This window comes from Festucalex cinctus, chromosome 9, assembly GCF_051991245.1.
Source record: "Festucalex cinctus isolate MCC-2025b chromosome 9, RoL_Fcin_1.0, whole genome shotgun sequence".
Taxonomy (NCBI): domain Eukaryota; kingdom Metazoa; phylum Chordata; class Actinopteri; order Syngnathiformes; family Syngnathidae; genus Festucalex; species Festucalex cinctus.
Genome location: NC_135419.1, coordinates 8167735 through 8191607, shown reverse-complemented (window position 1 = coordinate 8191607; position 23873 = coordinate 8167735). Strand labels below are relative to the sequence as shown.

Here is a 23873-nt window from a genome sequence, read left to right as displayed (position 1 = left end):
GGATGCACAAATAGAGGGGCATGTGGAGAGAATTGGCTAAACACGCTTCAAAGTCTCCTCTCATGCTGTGGTGATGTGTTGTGTGAGTGGGTGACATGCTGACCCCCGCCCCTCCCTCCCGCACCCCCCCGCGCTCACTTGTCCACGGAGCAGCAGGACTGCAGCAGAAGAGGGACGACGCTTCACGCGAGCATTTCAACTATGCAAGTTGTGTGAGTTGCAGCGAGCCACGCCGGACATGTGAAGCCTGCTATGGAGGAGCCGTTCGGTCAAAATGAGCGTGAGCACTGACAATGTCACGGATTTATGGGGAAACGAGACCTCGGGGGCCAACCGCACGGAGCCCGCACAAGTGGAGCTCAGCCGGGCCATCCCGCTCGGCTTGGTGCTGGGGGCTTTCATCGTGTTCGCCATCGCGGGCAACATCCTCGTCATCCTCTCGGTGGTGTGCAACAGGCACCTGCGCACGCCGACCAACTACTTTATCATCAACTTGGCCATCGCCGATCTGCTGCTGGGCACCACGGTGCTGCCTGTGTCGGCCACCATGGAGATCCTCGACCACTGGGTGTTCGGGAGGATCTTTTGTGACATCTGGGCGGCGGTGGACGTGCTGTGTTGCACCGCGTCCATCATGAGCCTGTGCGTCATCTCCATCGACCGCTACATCGGCGTGAGCCACCCGCTGCAGTACCCGAGCATCGTGACGGAAAAGCGGGCGCTCCTGGCCATGCTTGGGGTGTGGGTGCTGGCCCTTGTCATCTCCATCGGACCCCTGCTCGGTTGGAAGCAGCCGCCGTCGCCGGACGACACAGTGTGCCTCATCACCGAGGAGCCCTTTTACGCACTCTTCTCCTCCCTCGGCTCTTTCTACATCCCCCTGGTCGTAATTCTGGCAATGTACTGCCGGGTGTATATCGTGGCCAAACGGACCACGAAGAACTTGGAGGCAGGGGTCATGCGCGAGAGGATGAACTCCAGCGAGTTGACCCTGAGGATCCACAAGGGCTCTCAGGTGCAGGACGAGCCGGCAGCTTGTGGTGGCAAGGGCCGCGGACATCAGGCCAGAAGCTCCTTGACGGTCAAACTGCTCAAGTTCTCTCGGGAGAAGAAGGCGGCCAAGACTTTGGGAGTTGTGGTGGGAATGTTTACACTTTGTTGGCTGCCCTTCTTCCTCGCCCTGCCCATAGGTAAGTTTCCGTCGTCAAACGAAACAATTTTTTTTTGCATTTTTTTTGCATTTATGCATTTTTCTTCTTCTTGCAGTATAGCTACACACTCATAAAAAAAACTAAAGGGAACACAACTTTTTCATGTTTTTTTTTTTTATGTGTGTGGTAATGTTTTCCTTTTTTTAGTGTGTGTATCGTGCGGTTTTGTGATATACCGGTCTTTTAGCTTGGCCTGAGACGTTTGTTGACGTGAGTAAAAGGTTTTGGTGTGGCTGTGGCTTGTGAGGTTTATGTGTGAGAGGTATAGAAAATGTGACTGGTGTGGAGAGGTTTTTGTGAGCGAGAGGTTGTTTTTGTCCTCCGGGTAATGTTTGATTGTTTTATGGTGTGCGAGATTTAGCAAGTTTGAGAGGTGTGCATTGCCGGAAGTTGTGATTTTTTTTGTGTGAGTTGTTTTGTTTCGTCAGAGGTTTTGTGTATACCCTGAGAACTTGTTGCAAGTGTGTTTTTTGTTTGTTTGTTTTTTGTTTTTGTTTTTTTTGTTGTGTGTGAGAGTTTTCCTGTTAGTTTTTTTTTTTTTTTTTTTTTTTTTTTATTTGTGTGAGTTTTCCTGCTGGTGAGAGAGGTTTTTGACGAGGTGAGAGTGTTTTTTGGTGTAATTGTGAGTTTTTTTGAGTGTGTGTTGATGCTATGAATGAGTTTTTTTTTTTGGGGGGGGGGGGGGGGGTGAAAGTTGTTTTTTGGGGGGTGAGAGGTTATTGAGTGCTTGTGTGTGTGACTATGTGTGTTGAGAGAGAGAGAGAGAGAGAGAGAGAGAGAGAGAGAGAGAGAGAGAGAGAGAGAGAGAGAGAGAGAGAAAGATGTTTTGGAATATGGGATTTTTTTTGTATGTAAGAGGTTTTGGGGTTTTTTTAAGAGTTTTTTTTTTAGCAAGTATACGTGTTGACAGACAAGGACAGGCAGGAACAGACATGTTTATCATGTAAAAGTACTCATATGATATTCACATCTCAAATGATGTCAAATATATTGGGACATTCTATATTGATTATGATATAGTCCAAATTTTAAACCAAGTCAGTATTATAATAATGAAAGATAGATAAGAATTTTCAGTTAGTCACATGTGAGGGCCAACATAATAGAAATACCTCTCCAGATGATGCGGTGCTTTTCTACAGTCGCAATATAAACATATCATGAAGCTGATATTTACATACTGTACCTTGCAGTGTACCTCATTAGATTTAGTGGTTGGTTACTACTTGTTGACATGAGTTCACTTTGGTACCACCACACTGCAGGGCCAGGGATTTAAAATTGTTGCGATGAACAATATGTTGAGCGCAGTTTTATTATTGATAGTTTGTCCTCCCATTTAGGGGCATTCATTCTTTGTCAATTTTCATGGTTCACCTGAACCTCATTGGAATAACACATCCAGTATTCCCCGAGCCTCTGAGTAAAAAAGAAAATGCAAGAAAAGCACTCAGGCAGTGTGCCACGTGGACTTCCCACTGGTTGAATAATACGAATGCATTTTTTGGGGCACCGCCAAAGCTCTCTGATGCTGCTGACAATGGAGTTTCCAAAAGACGATGTAGTATAAAAGGGTCTTCTGAAGTGTTTGAGATGATTTTAAATCTTACAACTGGAATTACATAGATTTCAGGTTGAAATGTAAAATGTATTTCTCAAAATACCAGAAACTTATAAAATAAGTATAGATTATAAATTTGTGCAATACGTGCACTGCCTGTAACACAATTTCATTTTTGCATATCCAAATATGCTTTTCAGACCGTTAGTATATTTTTTTATTGAAGTTCCTCAAATATGCAGGTTACACACTCTTGTTTGACTGTTCAACTATATTTTAACACACAAAATGTCTTTCATTTGCTAGTGGATGTCATCTTCACAAAATAAAACATTAAACTAGCATCAAACCTAAACATGCGAGTCTAATATTACACTTAGAAATGGAGCTAAAATTCTCATTTAAGAACATTGGAATTGTGAATCATGTGTCTTTGAGATGTCCTAATTTCATCCTCAAAATCCGAGATGTTCTATTAAGCTTCATATTAAGTGGATGTTCTGCTGTTAGAAATGCACATTGACAAGCTACCCCACCCTTGTTGATCAGTTGATTGCATGCAGACAATGTACATGCAAACAGCAAAATATATCAGAATACTGACTGGGTGGACCATGACAGGGTGGACATTTTTAGCTAATTTTAGCTAATGTTGACCTTCACTTAGCAACATAATTCAGTTCACAAGCTGACTATGTACCATTTTATTATATGGCGGGCATGTTAAAGCTTGACAACCTCCCAATACTCTCATAATATGATGGGAATTATGAGAATGATTGCACTGGTATGTGGTGGGCAAATGTTTGGCTACTAGTAACAAGACCCCTGGGTTTCATTATTCTGCTCCATTTTCATGACGACTGAGTGCTTCTGACGAGGACAGCAAAGGCACTTTGTGCACACCTGCATTGACAATGAAGTTTTCAATATTTCTTAACACATCATTTCATAGTCTATTGCCAGCTGTCAAATTCACTTTAATAATGCAAAGCTTTGCCAAGGGATGAATCATTTGGGGCTTAACTGTATATCAAGTTGTTTAAGTGCACACACAACAAAATCAGGGCAACAAGCATTCCAAGACTGATGTCGCCTATACAAGATTTTAAAAATCAGGTCATTGACCTTTTGTAGCATTGTTATGGTGGTAATCATGTACAGTATGAGTCAGTGTGGTCATATAAGGACAGTATAGCTTCCACAAGTTCACTAAAGAGAGTCCCACATGTGACATTATTTAGACAGCTTCATTCATCATCATAAGCTAAAAGCAGGAAACAAATACTCAAATTGTGATTTAACAATGGAAGAAGCTTCACGAAGCACGCAGCCAGGAAACAAGTGGGGCGATGTTTATCTAACGCCGACCGATCAACTGCCAAAAACCCGTCCGAGGGCATTTCTCAACACCGTCCCTGGTGGAGCATGCTGATTCAGTGTGACAAGGCATCAAGCGACTTGACACCGGGCCCACTTTTAACTTTTTAACTGCATTTTTGTTTACGAACTCCACCATTTACAAAATGCTTGAAAAGTTTTGCTTTTCTATTAATCACTGAATCGGTATTTAGTTGGAAAACTGCTGTTTGTGAGAATTGTTCGACATCTCTGTTGCATGGAGTTGGCACTTGAATGTGTATTGGTCCGATTGGACTACATTTCACAATTCCTTTGGGATCATGTGGCACTTTACAGCCGTCTGACTGCTGACATTCATATGCAATTATTGGAGGTGGGGGAATGCCTTTAATAAATCATTCATAGTATTTAACTTAACTGTCAATATAAATCTTAAATGTTTATACCCTTGGAGGCTCTTCTTCTACTCTTGTTGACTCTTATCAGTTTTTGAAACAGTGCAATGTCCTTTTATGCTGATAACCTGGAGCAACATTTGTTATACAAAAGTCAGCATTCTAAAGGACGTTTTTCTTTTGTTTTATTTTTTTCAGGGCATGTTACTCAACTCAAGTTTCCTGAACATTAAACACATTCACTTAGCCTCAACACCCCAACAGAATGGCCAGAAATGCTAGTTTCTTCACATTTATTGTTCATATGAATTTAAAATAATTTTCCTACATTTATGAAAGAATCGTATCACATTGGAAAAAAGCATAATCGAATTGAACTGAACTCGTGTGAACCGAAATCAAATCGATTGAGGAAAGTAGAATCGATACCCAGCCCTACGAGTTTCAGCTAAATTTCACTCCAAGAGGGAAAAAAAGCCTCACATTTTAAACATGGTACACAGAATGGATATTTCTATATTTACTTTCAATGAGATAAAACATTCTCATTAGCAGGAGAGGAATCATTAGTCCGCAGGGGATACATGTGTTACTTGACAGCACACCATCCCCGCAAGCTCTTTAACACCCCAAACAGGCACTAATGTCCTGTGAAAGGCTTGCATTTAATGGTGCAAGCAGCGCCTGAATGTGACAGAAACTCACAGCTAAATGTGTGAATCAATTGTTACTGTGTGAACTCGATTTGAGAAGAAAAAAAAAATCTAATTTCTGTGTGCTTCCAAGGAGGAAACCTAACAAACGTGTTATGTTACAAAGTCTAAGCAACAGAGAATAAAATTGGCCACGGGTCATGGGGCTGCACGGTTGATAGGACAGGTTGCTGGGACGTTAAAACCAATTTTCCATAAATGTCATCATGTTGAGCTTTATTGGAGAGCGACCTGGAAGAGCAAATAGTTCTGCCCTTTTAGATTACGATAGATTATTTTTAATTAGGGCATGGTTATGAAACCGAGCTGCCAAGTTCTAGACAGGCAGTTTTGCATGTACAGTGGCTTTTAAAAGTATTCATCCTCCCCACCCCACACATTTTCTTTTGTTACAGCTCTATGTTGTTTTTACATTTTTTACTACAGGTTTGTATAATGTTGAGGTTACTTTTTTTTTTTAAATACATTTTTGAATAACGTCGTTGCGGGTGTGAACACAGGTGACTTGATTCCCCTTTAAATTCAGCACAGGTGAGGCGCATGGCCTATATGGCAGAAGCACCACAACTTAGACCTACTTTTACCTGGTTGAAAGTCTAGTCTTGCCTGGCACGAAAAATGCAGATGCGCCGGTTGTTACGCCTGTCTATGAAAATAGAGCCCTTTGTGTGTGTGTGTGTTGTTGTTTTTTAGACATTCATTTCTAAAAGATAGATGAGAATCATCAGGAAGAACATAAGAAGATAACAATGAGTAAGAAGACATAAATAGGGTCACCTGCACAATAACATTCAAGAGAAGTGCTTGACTCAATGAGGGAGGAGCACCAAACTGTCATATTTGGAAAGAAAAAAAAAAAAAGAGCAACTAGCACTGTCTGCAGGTCCCACTTAATTTGACTTAGGTTAAAAATTAATCATAGCATTAGTAGCTTCTCTGCTGATGTCAATCTTTTATTTCCATTTGATAAGCAAAATTGCACAAAATTACACAGACAGCTGTTTTATGAAGTTTGCAGCGGCCTAAATGAAAGAAGCCATTACATCTTGAGGCAGAGCCAGACATTTTCATTCACAACGCAGCAAAACTACTTTGGCAGAGGTCTGCATTTCCTCCTAGTCATTTAAATCATTTAAATGTACAGCGCCATGAAGCCAGAACACCGCCATTATGTTTTACCATTGAAATTTGAATTTGGCAACGTACAAGTTGGCGATGCCAATATTGGTTTTGATGTCAGTACATCGATTTCTATAGTGCCATATTTTGTTTTAATGTAATGGTAGTATTCTGGCTCTCTACACAATTTCAGAATGTCCACTACATTTGACTGTGTGCAGTGACTGGTCTCAACCACTAAATCAAACATACATACATCAAACAAATATCACAGCAAATCATCAAACCAAAATGTCACAAACAATATTGATACAGTGAACCCTTGCTACCCCAGAACTGTAATTACTTTGTTTACTTTGCCTTTTCTGGTAGCAAAAGACTCTTTTTGTCAAACTGGAGCTCCTCAGTTCACTTCAAATTGTTTCATTGGCACAAAGATAAAATATAGAGCTTTACAAAATATGATTCCCAAAAAATATGCACAAATAAGCTGTGAATATGCAGTGTTCCTCTCCTCACAGATGAAGCATGATAAATTTGTAGTAAATAAATGAACATTTTCAGGCTGGTTGAGAACATTTCGGGTGGCACTTCTGTCTCTCGTTGTTGGTGGGAATTGCCACACTACAGTGTGTAGTCGAAACAGGAATCCAGATTGCTCACTGGATTGCTCTGATTGTGCTATTTTGCTTTCTGTGTCAATGCTGCCACCCAGTGGCTAGGAAAATAGTTACATCAGCTTCACTTGCATATGGACCTGAGGACAGATATTGGAAACTAAATATTAAAATACGAATGCACAGAGTTTGAAAAAAATGTGAGGAAGGTTACATGCACTTTATATAAAACAATAACATTGTGTGAAGGTCCATTAATATTTGGACTGGTGATATATTTCTTTTTCTTCTTCTTCTTCTTCTTCTTCTTCATACATCACTGAACTGAACTAAAAAATATTAAAAATGTGATTGATTGGCAATTTTAAGGTTTTGGAATAACGATGTAACTTTCACGGCTGAAAATCTGAACTCTGATAGCACACTTCCAAACAGAAAGGTGACATGAAATAGGTTAGTTTTGTACACGCTGCGGGCGGCACGGTAGTCGAGTGGTTAGCACGTCCGCTTCCCAGTTCTGAGGTCTCCGGTTCGAGTCCAGGCTCGGACCTTCCTGGGTGGAGTTTGCATGTTTTCCCCGTGCCCGCGTGGGTCTTCTCTGGGTACTCCGGTCTCCTCCCACATTCCAAAGACATGCATGGCAGGTTAATTGGGCGCTCCGAATTGTCCCTAGGTGTGCGTGTGAGTGTGGATGGTTGTTCGTCTCTGTGTGCCCTGCGATTGGTTGGCAACCAGTCCAGGGTGTCCCCCGCCTACTGCCCAGAGCCAGCTGAGATAGGCGCCAGCAGCCCCCGCGACCCTTGTGAGGAATAAGCGGTCAAGAAAATGGATGGATGGATGTACACGCTGCCATCTAGTGGGAGAGCATTTACGTTTTCGACTAGGAATCATTCATCTTCTGCCACCCAGTGAGTGATATATTTTTCTCTCTGTTTGATTGCGCAGGGTCTTTCAATGTGAACTTGCGCCCACCTGAACTCCTCTTCAAGGTGATCTTCTGGTTGGGCTACTTCAACAGCTGCCTGAATCCCATCATCTACCCTTGCTACAACCGCGAGTTCAAACTGGCTTTCATTCGCATCCTGCGATGCCAGTGTCATCAACGCAAACGCCCCAGGTGGAGTTCACATAATTACCGTTCCTCCACCTTCAGCTCCTCCGGCCATTCACGCAAAGGCTCCAATGACCACACCCCCGGCTGCTTGAACGGCAGCCAACGTACTCTTCCGTCCTCGGCAAGCCCGAGCCCCAGCTACCTCAGCAAGGGTCTAGCATCATGTCCTGAGGGCGAGGCATTGTACACCTGGACTACAACTCCCTCTCCTTCTCCCAACATGCTGCCTGGCAGCCACGCAGACTGCCAGCGGGGTTGTCTCACCACAGCTGTCAAGAGAGGGGAAGCAGGGGATGAGCTCGGAGTTTTTTCTTTCTCCTTTGGTAAGGAAAAAAACAAGGGAGTGGTTGCAAAAGACTGTACAGAACCATCTTATAACGTGTGACTGCATCCACTGTAGATGATGACTATTTATCCGTCTCTGAAAAATAATGGTTCTCTGTGGTCAACACAAAATGATCTAGCTGCTGGGATTTGTTTATATGTGGGGGCATTGACACAATTAAGGAAGATGAGCTAAAAGAGGAGGCTTGGGAAAGTTCAAAAATAATTTGTGCTTTTAAATCTTATCTGTAAAGCCTGAATGTGACCTGAATGATGTACAGTAAAATGTGAGAAACTGTATTCATTTCAGTGTTGATTTGTTAATGTAATGTTGTGAAATTAAAATATAATATGTTTTGTGATATGGTGTATTAGTTTCCTCATTCTGAAAATTAATGTTACCAATAAAATACTCCAACTAATATTGTGTTTGTGGAATATGAATAAAGCAGCAAAGTCCACCTGTTTTTATTCATTTTAGGCAGCGGCCATTTTGTTGCTTGCTGTCAACTTAAAATCACATCACAGTTGCTCAGGGCTCGGGTAACAACCCGTCATAGCTCACCTGGATTATTTTTATTCATTTTTTCCTTTCGGACACATTACAGTTTACATCAATCACATCACATCATTTGCAACATTGACATCCGAAAGAAGGGCTGACGGGTAGAAGCCGAAGCTTATTCGAGACCCGTCCCCATCGACCCATTACTATAACGCATCAATCATATACATTATTTAGAATAGTCATTAATTTTTATCGTTATCCGTTATTATGAAGCTGGGCAGGTGACTGGTCATTAGCCCTGAGCAAACGTGATGTCATTTTCAGTCGACAACAAGTGGCAAAATGGCCGCCTCCCAAGACGTATAAAAACAGTTGGATTTTGCTACTTATATTTCACAGCCGTGTTTCGACTAGTGCGGGCACATCATATTAATTTTTGGGTTGACTTCCCCTTTTTTTATTACTGCCAAATGTCAAAATGGGTCATATTTGTCCCAAACAGTGGTTAATGGTTAAAAGAAAAGTTAATTGTTGTAATTTGTAATCTGATGAATGGCATAAGGGTTGGTGTCCGGATGTGGCCAAATGTCTCCATTGGGTAGGTCTGTAGTGTGTTGACCGTCCGCCATCATCTCCACGGTCAAGGTGTGGGCAGCGAGCATGTCCGCCGTACGATACGACTGAGTGAGGCGACGAAATGACGAAGCGTCCGAGAGCGAGAGTTCGTCATCGTCGAAGAGGTCCCCCGTGAGGTCCTTGTGCTGTCTGCTTGATGCTTTTAGCTCGTCGTGGAGATCTGACACCAGATCCTTCACGTCCTCCACCAGTGTGGAGCGCACTCCAAACAGGCAGAGCAGGAAAACCAGACCAGCGCAGATCCCGGAGACGAAATACAAAGCCACTCGCTCAGGTACTCCTGAAAAGAGATGTAAATATATCTCAAACGACTTTCAACATATTGTCACTACTATGTGAAAAACACATGTCCATTTTTTTTTTTCTCAATTTTACATTTTGATGTCTTTGGGATGTCTGCATTCAGTTTCATCCCAAAAATGTAAAAAATAAATAAATAAATAAGACAAAAATGGACATAAGTTGTTCACATACCAGCGACGATATATTCTATTAACAAATATTTGATATAAAATCAAATCAACAAGAAAGTGCCTAAAAAAAGACCCCTCAAAATTTAACCCAGTCTGGTATAAACAGCAAGACCTACAGTTGTTGCTGCACTACCAGGATTTCAAATATGTTCAGCATTTTATGGAAGGTCACATTTGTGGGGGGGATTTTCTCCACAATTTAAAACAGTTCAAGTGTCATAATATTTATTGTTATGACTGTGTCTTGGGTTGGGTCATTTGTCATATGTGACTGTTTCTGGGTTGGGTCATTGGGTCATTGTGTTATGATATTATTGTCTTTGTTTTTGTATAGTTTTTGACTATTTTTGTTCAGCCTCGTGATTGTTGTGTGTGTAATGTAACTATCGGCCACTAGATGGAGGCACAGTATTTTGTTTAACACTAAATTTGATAAGAATGGAAACAAGAAGTACTGCAGTCAGTCTCGTTTTTGCTGAAGATTCTTGAATGTCACATTCGCTTTAATCCTGCTTTTTACACCTACATGAAGTGGTTGCTATGGGTTCATTGTCTAATGTACATCTTTGGGGATTATTGTTTAAATCTCAACACCAATAAATATTTCAAGTTGTTTGTTTTTAAAGTGTGTTGACAGACATTTTAAAAAAATCAAATGCCTTCAATATTATAAAAACGTGCCTGGGGATTATTTAAATCGTGTAAAATGACCACTTTAAGGGCGTGTGTCGATAAGTCAGTGGACATACCCAACATTTTTTCTATCATCTCCAGAGAGTTGGTTAGTAGTACATTTTGAGGCCTGTAGGTGGGGCCAGTGTACCATCCACCTGCAGGCAAGAGGGGCCTAGGCTCAGACGTCAATCAAATTGCGTGCTCCCAAAAACTTGAGTGCAGCAGTGTGACGGTGGTGCAGTTTACACTCACCGTGTGTGTAGTCTGAAATCATGAAAGGATCTGTTGTCCCTCTGCCCACGTCTTCCAAAAGATACCTGGGCACTAGATAGATAGATAGATAGATAGATAGATAGATAGATAGATAGATAGATAGATAGATAGATAGATAGATAGATAGATAGATAGATAGATAGATAGATAGATAGATAGATAGATAGATAGATAGATAGATAGATAGATAGATAGATAGATAATTTCAAATTCTGTATTAAGAGAAAATGTTTGGAAAACACCTATCCAAATAATATCTCACACTTTTGTGCTTGTTGGAGGTAAAGTGTCATGTGCACGTGTCAGTTCCCCCCAAAAAAAGCATACAAATGTCAGTTACTGGAGCTGCTCACCACAAGTGTAGGACACTCGCAGGTGTTTCCTGGTGCCGGGGAAACACGGGTCCCCAAAGGTTTGGGTGTCAGCCAACAGTGAGCAGTTCGCTCGGCCGTGACATCGACGCGAAACCCTCCTCAGAGCGGATGCCGACAAACACTCTGCAAATGCACAATTGTAGCATTCTCACCAGTGGTGGGAAGTCGGTGCACTGACCTACATTTGCAAACTCAATTGGAATATTTGTTAGAAGAAAGTTCAACTGGCAAAACACAGCTGTAGCGATCTGAACGAATGAATATGTTTAATAATCACCATCTCTGGTGAGTATAGTCTAAAATGTATTACATGCTAAAAAATGTAATGTGATATTGGTGGTATTAAAAATCAAAAGCACATCCCGCCACTGATTTTTCTCTATGAGTTTTAGTGTGAGTGATGCTGACCCATGTCCACCAGCGTGCCCTGACCCTGAGGACACAGTGGGCTTCCATGCAGCAGGTGCCCAAAGGTGGCTGAGTAGATGGCCAGCACGCTGTCATTCTTACATGCCAGCCTCAAGCGTTCATTCTCGCAAACCAGTCTTGTGCGGTGGTGCACTGAAAACACAGAAAGACACCCAAGTTGCACAAAAAAAAGACTTACAATAGCAAGCTGTAGATTTGAAACAACCACATTGCTTTAGTCCCATAACGCAACACATGTAGACAGACAATATAACAATACTCATAGGCATGTATTCTTTATCCTCTGTGAAAAACAACTAATACTACTGCAACTTTCTGAGGAGCTGTGGCTGTCTCCATATACTATATACAGGACTGTCTCGGAAAATTAGAATATTGTAATAAAGTCCACAATTTTTATTGTGATAAAAATACATTCTGGATTCATTACAAAGCAATTGAAATATTGCAAGCCTTTTATTGTTTTAATATAGCTGATTATGGCTTTTTTTTTTTTTTACTTGGTCTGAGGAAATATTTTAATATTTTGAGATAGGATATTTTGAGTTTTCTTAAGCTGTAAGCCATAACCAGCAATATTAAAATAACAAAAGGCTTGCAATATTTCAGTTGATTTGTAATGAATACAGAATGTATGGCATTTTTGCTTATTTAATTGCATTACAGAAAATAATGGACTTTATCACAATATTCTAATTTTCTGAGACAGTGCTGTATACATGGTTGTAATATACTGCCCCCTGGTGGCCAAGGTATGTCCACCATAAGGGAGCTCATTGCTCATTGAATTAAAGCAATAAATGTGGTTAAAAAAAACATGAATGTATGTTTTTATAAAGTACACAATTATGGTGTGCTTTGTTGTTACTTCAAAAGCATTACATCATGTATCTCAATGCATCAATTGCTTAAAGCTTTTTAGGAGGTGTCAAATACTTTCAGATTTTCTCAATTTGTGGCCGAGCTCTATAGCCATTCCCTGTGTTGTCATGACAACAGATTTTGTACAACTTTTGCAACAAGATGTGCACGTGTGTTGATTCTGGTGAACTGTAGGTCTGGCAGAGGTGAATAATTGGCTTGGTAGCGCTCCCTAAAATCTTAAAACGTCAACCACCAAATGCTTTTTTTTTCAATTAGCAATATGAAATTTGACCATGAAAGTCTCTAGAATCTGTAGCCATGAAGTCTGCCCTGAGTCAGTGTGTCAGTGGTTTGATTTTCAGAGTTCAACCTGCTCTCCTAATTTTTAACCATGTATACTACACAGATTTGCCACACAAAATTTCAAAACATGTCAGTTTTTGCCATTGCAAGCATGACAGGAAATTGTGATTACTTACCATACTAATCTCAACTCATCTCCACCTACCTGGTCTGCACTTGTAGTACACCAGAAGGTACTTGCTGGTGAGCGGGCAGGGGTCATGCCCAAACACGGGGCCAAGAACGGGGATTTGACATGAACGCTCATCCTGGCACTCTGACAGCACTTTCTGCATCGGCAAAAAGAAAAACCACAAAAAACACAATCATTTTCCCACAACGGTGAATGTGCCTCATTAGCACAAAAATTTAGCACAACAATCACCTTGATAGCGATCGGAGAGGAACACTCGACGTCCTCGGTTAGATTTGTCTTCAGGTTGGGACACAAATATTGTTGAGGAACACGACGTCCAAAGAAGGCCGATAAGACGGCCACGGACGTCCTGGCAGGACACTCGATGGCGAGCGTTTCCCCTTCGCAAGCATGAGCCGTGTGGTTTTTCAGAACACTGTGGAGATACACTACAAAAGAAAAGCGAAAGCCGGCTTATGATGACATAACTACAGAATGCTTGTGCCCACTTCATTCAAAAACATGGTTGAGGTTTGAGTAAGAAGGTTTGTGTCAATGATGACGTGAATTTATTGCATGACACAACACTATTTTAAAATCCCAATTGCCAAATGGGTGGCGGTGTCCCAGTTGTTGGGTGGAGCGCTTTTGAGATTTATTGGACGATGACCACACATGTAAACATGCACAACAATAGACAAGCGTATGTGTGTGTGTGCGTGTGTTTGTTTATTTTGGGCAGTACCAGGCACTAGCTCACAATGAACTATTATTAGCATGAAAACACACAGTGACACCCACACACCCACAAACTGCAACCTTTACCACAAATAGAGTAGCTCTATCAAAACAATGCTCACGTCACAATACAATAAAATAGAAATTATATATTGAGTCATATCAAGCAGAAGTACAGTCATGTTACCTTGAGAGCATAAATTCCACATCATCTTTACTTTTTAAACTTCCTAAAATAATGGCCTATGTTTTATTTTTCCCAGAAAAGACAAAAATAATTATAAATATTTATAAATGATTGCATTTTATGATCTGTTTAACTAAGGATGTAGGTGATTTTTGCAGAAGTGACCAGCAACCTGAGGAGGTGTTAAGGGGGGGGGAAATGAACATTTTTTTGTGAAATATGGCTTAGTCCATTATTATTAAAACAGTGATAATATGTGGGAATGATGAGTATGGAATGAGTTTTGAAAAACAATACATCTTAAAAAATTTAACATTTTTGCCCCCCCCCACCCCGCCCCCCCCCCTATGTGTCTGCTGTGTGGATACTGAGTTGATATTGTATCTCATATATTATCCATAAAGAAATGAGGGTGTGGAGGGGGAGGAAAGCAAAGCCATGAGGAAAAACTACAATTAAAATATATACATCTATCCATTTTATGAAATCTTTTCACACAAAAAAACACTTAAAAATGAGTCAATTCTACCACAACATAACTGCAAGTTTAACTCTCATTCTGCTTATCTATACGTAGTTGCATCAATTTTCTGCTTTTTACTTCTAAAACAATAGATGACCATAAGAGTACTTACAAGAGAAATCAGGGGCCGAATGGGCAGTGTTGATACCAAGAGCCAAAAAACAGAGAAAGCAGCCGAACGTCCTCAGCACTGTCATTGTGCTCTCTTTTGTTGTCATCTCGTCTTGCATTTCTGTTAATGGCCATGCAGAGAGATCAGCGGATCAATGACGCCATTGTTTTTAACATAAGGGAAGTTTGAGAATTGAGTATTAGAATGAAACGTGTGAAGTTTGCAGCACACACAGATACAAATCACGATTGGCTGAATTTGATATTATTGTCCTCTGTACTTGGTGAGTAGCCGATCTAAGAAGCATGATTTTTTTTTTGTAGCTAGTAATGGACAAATGAAGCTTCATGAAGCACTAATGATAATTTTTTTACTCTTCTCGGTGGCACTCTTGGTTTAAAAATGAAGTGGAATTCGAATCAATTTCCATTACACTAGCCTTTATCTTTACATAAACAAAGAGCACCATCTAAAATAGTTAAAAATACATATTGCAAAAGCTTCATGAAGCTTCATTTCCCCAACCTTAAGGGGCAGGACCCACGTAAAATCCGAGTTTCAGATGTTATGACGTAGATTAAGAATGGGATCATTTCCTTACAGTGAGGAAGTCATGCTAGCTAATGTTATGTTACTCTTATTTACATGTTGCGCTGGATTTCCAAAATATTATTTCATTTGATTTTTCACGCAATTACACTTTATTTCTGAGAAATTGAGCAAACCACAAAAGTTTTCTTTTTACTGTATTTGATAGTAAGATAAGTAAGGCTAGGCAAAGTGATGCTAAACTATACTAAGCTAAGATAAATTAAGCTAAAGTAAGCTAAGCTAAGCTAAGCTAATTAAGCAAAGCTAAACTAAATGAAGGTAAGGTAAGCTAAGATAAGATAATGACCGAACAGCATCAGCTCTGTGCTGTGCCTAATTCAGACAAATTCTATTCCGACATTTTTCTCCCATGTTCTTTAGAATTTACTGATCAATGAGTTTCTCCCGGCTGACTTTGAGCAAGAAATGTAGTTATTACTCTGGCGTAGTTATTACTCTGCCGTTGCACAAATCTGCTCTCTCACACTTTTGTTTTCCACACGTTGCCATGGTGCTGGTTTTGTTATTTGACAATTCAGTTTTATCATGGTTGCAGGATTTCTTTTTTTTTGTTTTCTTTGTGGTAAAAATCCAGTTTCTCTTGTTGTCAACATAGAAGGTCCTGTTCGCTGAGATAAGACTTTTTTTTCAGGATGTTACTTCCAGTTGCTGTGTGTGCGCAGCAGAGATATGTGAGTGCCTCTTAACCAGATAGCGCCTTCCTATCGTTTCGTCTATGAGAGGGAGAAAGAGAAAGGTCATTGGCGAGCTCCCGTATTTCCCGTTTTCCTGATGTTTCCAGGAAGACTCTGGAAATTCCAACTGAGGGAATATCCTTACATCAATGCCAAAATCAGCACTTTCATTTACTATGTGAACATTTGTTTTGCCTTTCTTCCTCAAGCATGCCGTTGTCACGGCGACCAAACACTTGACACACCATACATTTCCACAGATGAATGGTGAATGGAATCAATTGTCACACAATCTCGAATAAACACTCCCTCCATGCATAGCAGCAGAGTGGACACCATAATGATGGCTTATCATTTCATTCAATATTTGCGGCACTCCCTCATTATTGGGCAGGCAAATTCCATTCAACTTGGCTAAGAAGGGTCAAACCCTACTAGTCCAGCCATCCTGGAATACCGCGAGCCGCATAATCCAGATAGCAGGAACACTCCCACCCTTCGCGTTCCAGCAGCGGATCGTTAATTTTAAGGTTTTCTTAGGAATTATTCGTCACGCTCCCACAAAGTGATAAAAACTCCTCAAATCATTAGTGGGGCAGATAAGCAGAACTTAGTTAGTTGGCACTTGCTATTATTGAGTGCCCTTTTTCTTCAAATTTGTTGTAAGGGGAGGAAATACTGAAGAAGGGAGTTTTAAATTCCACTTCCTCCATTTATAGTAAGGGATACCCACTTACAGTAAATCCCTAAATAAGCGTACCTCCGCTTTCATTTCTCCTTATTGTACAACATCTATTGTTAAAGAACTGCCACTCAATCCAATCATTGCAGAATGGCATTTACTCATTTTGTATGTTTTTTATTTTTTTTTAATTTTTTTTTTTAAAGGCCAAAATAATTGGTTTATATCATTATAGCTTTTTATGTTATATGTTGAAAATTTTGCCCAATCTAACCCTCTTTAAGTTGACAAATCATAAAAATAGAAATGTGTCACTTTGTGTGGGTACACCTTGGACTGGTCACCAGGGCAGCTAAATAAATGACATAATGTTCTAATTTATTTCTGCATAAAATTAAGAAAGTGTGTTCAATACCATTTAATGATGTGCTTCGTCTTCTGGTATGTATGTCATGGCCATCTGGGGGCAGTATTATTCACACATCCAGATCTCTCTGGTGACAGCTGCTACTCCTCAGCAAGATGTATTATTGATCATTCTTCAAAGAGGATAAAGAAGATATGCCTTTGAGTATTGTTATATTATCTGTCTACATGTTTTGCTCATTTATATTGTTTATCAGCTTTAAGCTAAGCAGACTCTCCTAAGGCAAATCTATGTTATTGATTTAAATACATATTTAATTTAATTTGCTTTATGTTTAATTTAACAGTAATCATATATTCTAACTGTGCATCATACTACAGTGGCTGACAGTGATAATAAAGGTGCATTTTAGGAATAAAACTTGGGCCTACTATACTACATAAAAAATAGCTAATATGGTGACTTTAGTTATAAATAAATAAATAAATAAATAAATAAAATGTTTTTTTTAGGTGGTACTTGATGTAAAAAGTTGGAAAAGCACTGCTTTAAACATTTGATATCCCCTTTCCATGCCCAATTATTTGATTTGTAAAAAATGGTGAAAGTATTCCAGCCCATACAGCCCTTACATGTCTCACAGTACTGGAATGCGAGTAGACCACAGTAAAATGTGTGCTTTGAGTCATGGCTTTATCGGCTCCTGCATATTGCAAAATGTGCATATGTTGCTATTTTAAGCCATCCTCATAGATTTTATAAGAGCATGTACCCCGCCCCTTCTCTGGGTCCTCCCCCTTCACTGACTTGTCAAGTGTGTGAGGGTGATATAGCTTACAAACAACCAGCAGCCCTGAGGTGTCCCGCACTCTCCTGACATCCTTTGCTTCAGCCTCTTGTTGTTCTTTTGCCTTATTATTATTATTTTTTTTTAGATTGTTTTGATTTTGACGTGAATAGGAAACCTTGTTTTGGGGACAGCATGGCACTACGACAACTTTCGGACAAGGAGCCTAGTATTGAGTTGTTTGTTAAGGTGAGTATTTTCATTTTTCATATTACACTTTGAACTTGAAAAAAATGTAGTTAACCACATTTTTTTTTATTTGGAGAAATGCTGTCTGCTAAAAAGAAGACATATTATCTTAAAAATGTGATAGAATCAATATAACCAATCAAATAACCACTCCTTTTGATTTGCTTGCAAGCACTCCTGACAGTTTAATATTTGTATCCATCAGCTGCACGGCTTTTATCAGAGCACAGGCACGGGCTTATCACAGCCCAAGTGAGCAGAGAGCATGCCTGTGATGACGGGCCCCCAAAGCCTCATGCAGGCACACCCACACAACCATGCACATGTAGTGTAGAAAATGGCTCCTTATTTTCTTAACAAAACAACCATTTTCTATACCACCTAGTCAATCGAAGGTCACAGGACAGCTGACTTTGGGTGGGGTACATCCTTGGAAGGTTATACCCAAAATCCCCCAAGCTCTAAAATACCAAAAAGTTGTGAAATGTGCTTTCTTGGCTGTGTGAGAGGGAAGGGAGGGACAGATGTTGTCCGGCTTTATTTGACATTAAAGCCGAGTTATGGTGTGTCTTGAGAGTCTCAGCTGATTAAAACATGACACAGGCACACCCACTTTCATATACAGACAGTAAAATGGAGTCCAAGGTTATAAGGGTTTATAAATTGGTAATAAATCCTTTATAAACACAGATAAATTACTTAATATATTTTTAAGTAAATTTGACCTATTCAAGTTACTGCCATGTTCTACTATTTATACTTTGATTTGTTGAGGGTTTTAACATTCTCCCCTACATACATACATGTATGAAGATTCGATAAAACACTGTGGTGACACTGAACAAAAATATTGGGACACCCCTCGACTGAAGTCTCACATGATGTCATTGCTCAAATAATGAGACCATTAGACAAGAAAGAGTTATAAATGGTTTATAAATTGATAATGACAATATAAAACCCATTATACATAGTGCTAAATGGTGAACCAAAAATTTCACTAGTAAGTGATGGCTATACATCCAGCAAATTAAAGTTACTGTTTTTTCAGCTGCAACGTAGCTCAAGCTACGAGTCCTAAGATTGTCCCATCCATTATACATAATGGAAATGCAATGAATCATTATAAGAAAAATTGTCAGTTTAAAAAAAAGAGCTAGCCACTGTTGTTAATTAATAAATAAATAAATAAATAAATAAATAAATTGAATCACCTGTTTTCTGAGGCTAAACTCTGATTGGTTGTTACCTGTGTCCTGAGCTGCTGTGATGTCATCTTCAGTCGACAGCAAGTGTGACAAAATGGCCGCACCCACAAATGAATAAAAACGATTGGATTTTGCTACTTAACTAATCAGAATGCCCTGTTTTAGACTCTTGGGGTCGCAGACAACACATTATTGAAAGAAAATTTGGGGGATGGCTTCCCCTTTAAATAGTCCGTGCGCCATGTTTCGCTCATGTTCACTTATTCCGCTGCAACACAATGCCTGTGTCACACCTTCCAACAAACACCCCACCCTACATGTGTCTTGGAAAGTTCACAAGCAGGAAGGAAATCAGTTTATTTTTTCCTTGTGTGTACGGCAGGCCGGCCATGACGGCGAGAACGTGGGCAACTGCCCCTTCTGCCAGAGGCTCTTCATGGTGCTGTGGCTGAAAGGAGTCAAGTTCACCGTGACCACTGTTGACATGAGGAAGTAAGCACGCCTCCTCTTCCTCAACTCAACTCAACTCAAATTTATTTATGTAGCACTTTCAAACAGCCTGAACACAAAAATATATATAAAATAAAACATTACCACCAATACAGTACAATCACAACAAATCAACATTCTTCCATCCCTACATACGCTTTGATGTTTTCAGCAGTTTTTAGATAAAAGAGGACAGTATCAGTCTCCTTTCAGCAGTAGATCAGCCTTATGTCCTCAAAGACTTTCTATTAAGTGAGAGGAACTGGGATGTTGTTCCTTTCCCCCCCTCAAAACGTTTCACACCATCAGCATGTACAAGAGGTCTGTATCGCCTCCAAACAAACACCTTCTTTAACGTACCCACATTGTGTGAACTTCGTTATTACTGGTGGAAAAAACAGGATCAGGAAGCCTGTAATGGACGCTGATAATTGAGGGTTTCACAACACATAAAACGGGGAGTAGCCTTATTATTCCACAGTTAGTAGTGTTTTTTTTGTTTTGTTTTTTTAATATGTAACCAACAAACCAATTAGTTGTTTCTTTATTTCAGGAAGCCTGCGGAGCTGAAGGACTTGGCCCCCGGCACCAACCCGCCTTTCCTGCTCTACAACGGCACCCTCAAAACAGACTTCATCAAAATCGAGGAGTTTCTCGAGCAAACGCTGGCCCCTCCCAGGTAGTATACACAGTAAATTCTGTAGTTTAAATTTAACTCTATTTAGATAGGGACCAAAGAGACTCAGTCTTAGAGTAAACTAAGTTTTACAATAGAAAGAGAGTAAAAAATAAATAAAAAATAAAACAAAATAAATAAAACTAACTCAAGGGTTAAGGTTCAAACTCACGACCTTCAGCTTGGGAGACTGCCACACTACCACTTGAGATATGCCCCTCCTAGTGTTTGCTTTTCTCCAAGAGACCGAAGATTGTTTTTGGTCTGTTCGGAAGATTCCATGCAATCATGGAATCAGCTGCAGCTGACATGAGCGATATACTCAGCATGGCTCAGGGAGTAAATCGACTGTCTCACAAGTTGAAGGTCGTGAGTTTGTTCCTACCTTGATTCTCTTCTTTTTTTTAAAAAAAAATTCCAATTCTTTCTTTGACTCTCTTCCACGTGTAAATATTACTTTAAAACTAAGTCTATTTGGTCCTTATCTAAATAGAGTCAATTTGACTCGACAGAATTTACTGTGTACACGTACATCTGCAACATCTGATGAGATCCAATACAGGAGTTCTATCAAAGGCAGCATGGTGGTCTAGCGGTTAGCATATCTGCTTCAAGTGGAAGTCAACCAAAAAAAACAATTCTTGAAAATAATATATGTGACCTCACTAGTCTAAACATGACATTCTGATTAATATTACATTTGTGAAATATGAGTTATGAAGCAAAATCCAGCCGTTTTTATCCATCTCACGGGGCGTCCATTTTGCCACTTACTGTCGATGACATCAATGTTGCTCAGGCAATGACCAATCCCAGCTCACCTGTTTTCTGAAGTTGAGCTGTGATTGGCAACTGAAGATGACATCATCGTTGCTCAGGTCTCAGGTAACAACCAAACACAGCTCAGCTTCAGAAAACTAGTGAGCTGTGATTGGTCGTTGTCTGAGCCCTGAGCAACTGTGATGTCATCTTCAGTCGACAGAAAGTGGCATAATGGCCGTCCCCTGAAATGGATAAAAACTGCTAGATTTTGCTTCATATCTCATATTCCACAAATGTAATATTAATCAGAATGTCATGTTTAGATTAGTGAGGTCATGTATAGCATATTATTGTCAAGAAAAGGTTGACTTCCACTTTCACAGTCATGAGATTTGCGGTTCCATTTGTAGATCTAACCTTGAAGTTGTCTCCGCACTTGCATGGGTTTTTCGTCACAGCGCTTGCATATTTAGACTTGGGGTTCAGAAAGTAAACACTCCTTAGTTTTGCATCTACAAAACAGGCTGATTTTAACAAAGCTCTCTCTACTTTATTGTTTTGTTTGTTTTTTTGAAAACTTGCTTTTTGGAATTACATACACTGTACCTAATGAAGTGTCCCATGAGTGTGAATATAGAAACAAACACATCCTCCCTCTGCAGGTATCCTCACCTCAGCCCTCAAAACAAAGAGTCCTTTGACGTGGGGGCTGACATTTTTGCAAAGTTTTCCGCCTTCATCAAGAACACGCCAAATAACACCTGTGAGTCGGCTACCTTTTAAACATCGTTGCCGTTTTTTTTTGTTTTTTTTACCAGATAAGGATGAAAAGATCTGACAAAAATGTTATGTCTGATCTTCCAGATCAGGAGAAAAACCTGCTGCGGGAGTTTAAGCGTCTGGATGATTACCTGAACTCTCCCCTGCCCGAGGAAATCGACCACAACTCAAGAGAGACCGTCGGCGTCTCCAAGAGGAAGTTCCTGGACGGGGACCGCCTCACTTTAGCCGACTGCAACCTTCTCCCCAAACTCCACGTCATCAGGGTGAGACAGTCAGTGAGAAAAATATGAAGAAACATAAGGCAAATACAAATATTAGGGATGTCAAAATTTGTGCATTCATTTTGAGTGTAGTTTATAGCTACTATAATACCACTCATTTTTTTAGCATGTGATTAATGACAGCCACTTACTTGGAAAGCTTGTACTGTGGGAATTCCAGTTGCAGCACAGCAGACACATCCACGTCAAAATTTAGCAGTAATAAATTTAATAAGGATGCATATACTTGTGGAGACGGTGTTTTACAATTTTAAAAATGTGCAGAATTTCACATTATTTCATGTTAAAGATTAGATAGCTCTTAATATGAAATTACCTACTTCCTCAGCACAGGTGATGTCATCATCAGTCGACAGCAAGTCGGAAAATTACTTTTTAAAGGTACTAATTGTACATGAAAAATAATGAAGTTACCACATTAATTCTAAACAAAATATTAACTTTTTTACTGCTTAAAATGGCTCGATGAGTCCCTCTACCTTTAATTCAATTTTATGAATTATTATGAAAATGCTGTATCAATGACTAAAAGATGCAGCCATATTCCTATTAGTTTAACTTTTTTTTCCACTTTTATGTTAATAAGTGTATGAAAACTTGGAGAGAAATAAAATGATTGTACATTTTCTTGTACATTTAAAAGAGATATATAATTTGTGATTAATCATGAGTTAACTATTGAAGTCTTGCGATTAATTACGTTTAAAAAATTTAATCGCCAGACCACCCTAAAAAAATATGCTTTCCATTTTCTCTGAAACACCAATAAAGGATTAGTCATTTAATACCAGACTGGTGGTTATTAATACATTTTCAAAATATCTGCATAAGTACAGTGTAGCAGCCCCTCATTATAGTGGGATTACATTAATTTTACAAAGCAAAGTAGCAACCACATACACCCTAATACAAAATATACATGTGAGAGACTGCACTGTAGTATCTGAGTCTCTGGATGTGTGAGTCTTCAAAAGGTGAGGTCTAAGTCAGCAAATGACAGCCGTTGTTTTGTTTGAATCCAGGTTGCCTCCAAGAAGTACTGCGGCTTTGACATCCCAGCCCAGTTGACGGGCGTGTGGCGATACCTGCAAAACGCCTACGAGCGGGAGGAGTTCAAGCAGACGTGTCCGGCCGAAATCGAAATCGAGAAGGCTTACTTCGGAGTGGTCAATAAGAGGAAATAAAATGTTCAGTCAACATGTACAGGGTGCCAAAGATTTTATAGCCACAGGGATTGTGAACCATTTTTTTTTTTTTTATGTGTTTTTAGAATTGCCATATATGGCCTACGTGTCACTAGTTTGCCACCACTGCCTTAAGAGCTCAAATCACAGAACAGAATATTTTATTGACTGTTAGTCATCTATGAGACCAATTGTGCAATTGACTGTTTATTTAATTTACCGGAGTTGTGTTTATAGTGTACATACAAACAATATATTTTCAATGATTGTTAGTAACAACAGAACCTTTCAAAACTGTTCCCTTTTTTATGCTGAAAATCAACTTTCTTGTTTATCTTTTTCTGTACTAACACAATTGTCATGATGGAAATGTGCCACTTTCACACTAATAAATCAATCAAAGGTGCTTGTCATCTGAAATCTAATGTGTGAC

At 39.8% G+C, this 23873-nt stretch overlaps 3 protein-coding genes across 9 annotated transcripts; 2 read left to right on the top strand and 1 right to left on the bottom strand.

Moving 5' to 3' along the window:
• The first annotated feature begins 94 nt into the window (after positions 1 to 94).
• Positions 95 to 8778, top strand: LOC144025947 (alpha-1A adrenergic receptor-like). The gene is made up of 2 exons (XM_077532348.1): positions 95 to 1190; positions 7924 to 8778. The coding sequence occupies exons 1-2, from the start codon at positions 275 to 277 to the stop codon at positions 8475 to 8477; spliced, it is 1470 nt and encodes a 489-aa protein (XP_077388474.1). The 5' UTR covers positions 95 to 274; the 3' UTR covers positions 8478 to 8778.
• Positions 8779 to 9365: 587 nt separating this feature from the next.
• Positions 9366 to 16181, bottom strand: LOC144025953 (protein eva-1 homolog C). 6 transcript variants are annotated; one of them, XM_077532363.1, is made up of 9 exons: positions 15666 to 16181; positions 14687 to 14806; positions 13376 to 13575; positions 13157 to 13280; positions 11764 to 11916; positions 11335 to 11478; positions 10961 to 11032; positions 10783 to 10863; positions 9366 to 9840 (listed from the first exon to the last, which is right to left on the bottom strand). In XM_077532363.1, exons 2-9 carry the CDS (start codon positions 14802 to 14804, stop codon positions 9449 to 9451), a joined length of 1284 nt encoding a protein of 427 aa, XP_077388489.1. In that variant the 5' UTR covers positions 14805 to 14806; positions 15666 to 16181; the 3' UTR covers positions 9366 to 9448. The 6 variants fall into 6 exon arrangements, with proteins under 6 accessions (XP_077388489.1, XP_077388488.1, XP_077388490.1 ...); XM_077532362.1 differs by having other exon boundaries at positions 15717 to 16181; XM_077532364.1 differs by having other exon boundaries at positions 15986 to 16181.
• Positions 14865 to 23865, top strand: clic2 (chloride intracellular channel 2). Of its 2 annotated transcripts, XM_077532367.1 has the most exons (7): positions 14865 to 14969; positions 15930 to 18057; positions 19648 to 19757; positions 20308 to 20433; positions 21855 to 21955; positions 22057 to 22238; positions 23279 to 23865. In XM_077532367.1, the coding sequence occupies exons 2-7, from the start codon at positions 18004 to 18006 to the stop codon at positions 23438 to 23440; spliced, it is 735 nt and encodes a 244-aa protein (XP_077388493.1). In that variant the 5' UTR covers positions 14865 to 14969; positions 15930 to 18003; the 3' UTR covers positions 23441 to 23865. The 2 variants fall into 2 exon arrangements, with proteins under 2 accessions (XP_077388493.1, XP_077388492.1); XM_077532366.1 differs by lacking the exon at positions 14865 to 14969 and having other exon boundaries at positions 15807 to 18057.
• Positions 23866 to 23873: the final 8 nt, after the last annotated feature.

What these genes read in the sequence shown, in the direction of transcription:
- LOC144025947 (XM_077532348.1), top strand. Translation starts at nt 275, where the DNA reads ATGAGCGTGAGCACTGACAATGTCACGGATTTATGGGGAAACGAGACC. An exon ending in CTTCCTCGCCCTGCCCATAG is followed by an intron (nt 1,191 to 7,923) that starts GTAAGTTTCCGT and finishes TTGATTGCGCAG; the next exon opens with GGTCTTTCAATGTGAACTTG.
- LOC144025953 (XM_077532360.1), bottom strand. Translation starts at nt 14,804, where the DNA reads ATGCAAGACGAGATGACAACAAAAGAGAGCACAATGACAGTGCTGAGG. An exon ending in GTACTACAAGTGCAGACCAG is followed by an intron (nt 11,917 to 13,156) that starts GTAGGTGGAGAT and finishes CTGTGTTTTCAG; the next exon opens with TGCACCACCGCACAAGACTG. An exon ending in GATGATAGAAAAAATGTTGG is followed by an intron (nt 9,841 to 10,782) that starts GTATGTCCACTG and finishes ATCTCTTTTCAG; the next exon opens with GAGTACCTGAGCGAGTGGCT.
- clic2 (XM_077532367.1), top strand. Translation starts at nt 18,004, where the DNA reads ATGGCACTACGACAACTTTCGGACAAGGAGCCTAGTATTGAGTTGTTT. An exon ending in ACCACTGTTGACATGAGGAA is followed by an intron (nt 19,758 to 20,307) that starts GTAAGCACGCCT and finishes TCTTTATTTCAG; the next exon opens with GAAGCCTGCGGAGCTGAAGG. An exon ending in CAAACGCTGGCCCCTCCCAG is followed by an intron (nt 20,434 to 21,854) that starts GTAGTATACACA and finishes CTCCCTCTGCAG; the next exon opens with GTATCCTCACCTCAGCCCTC.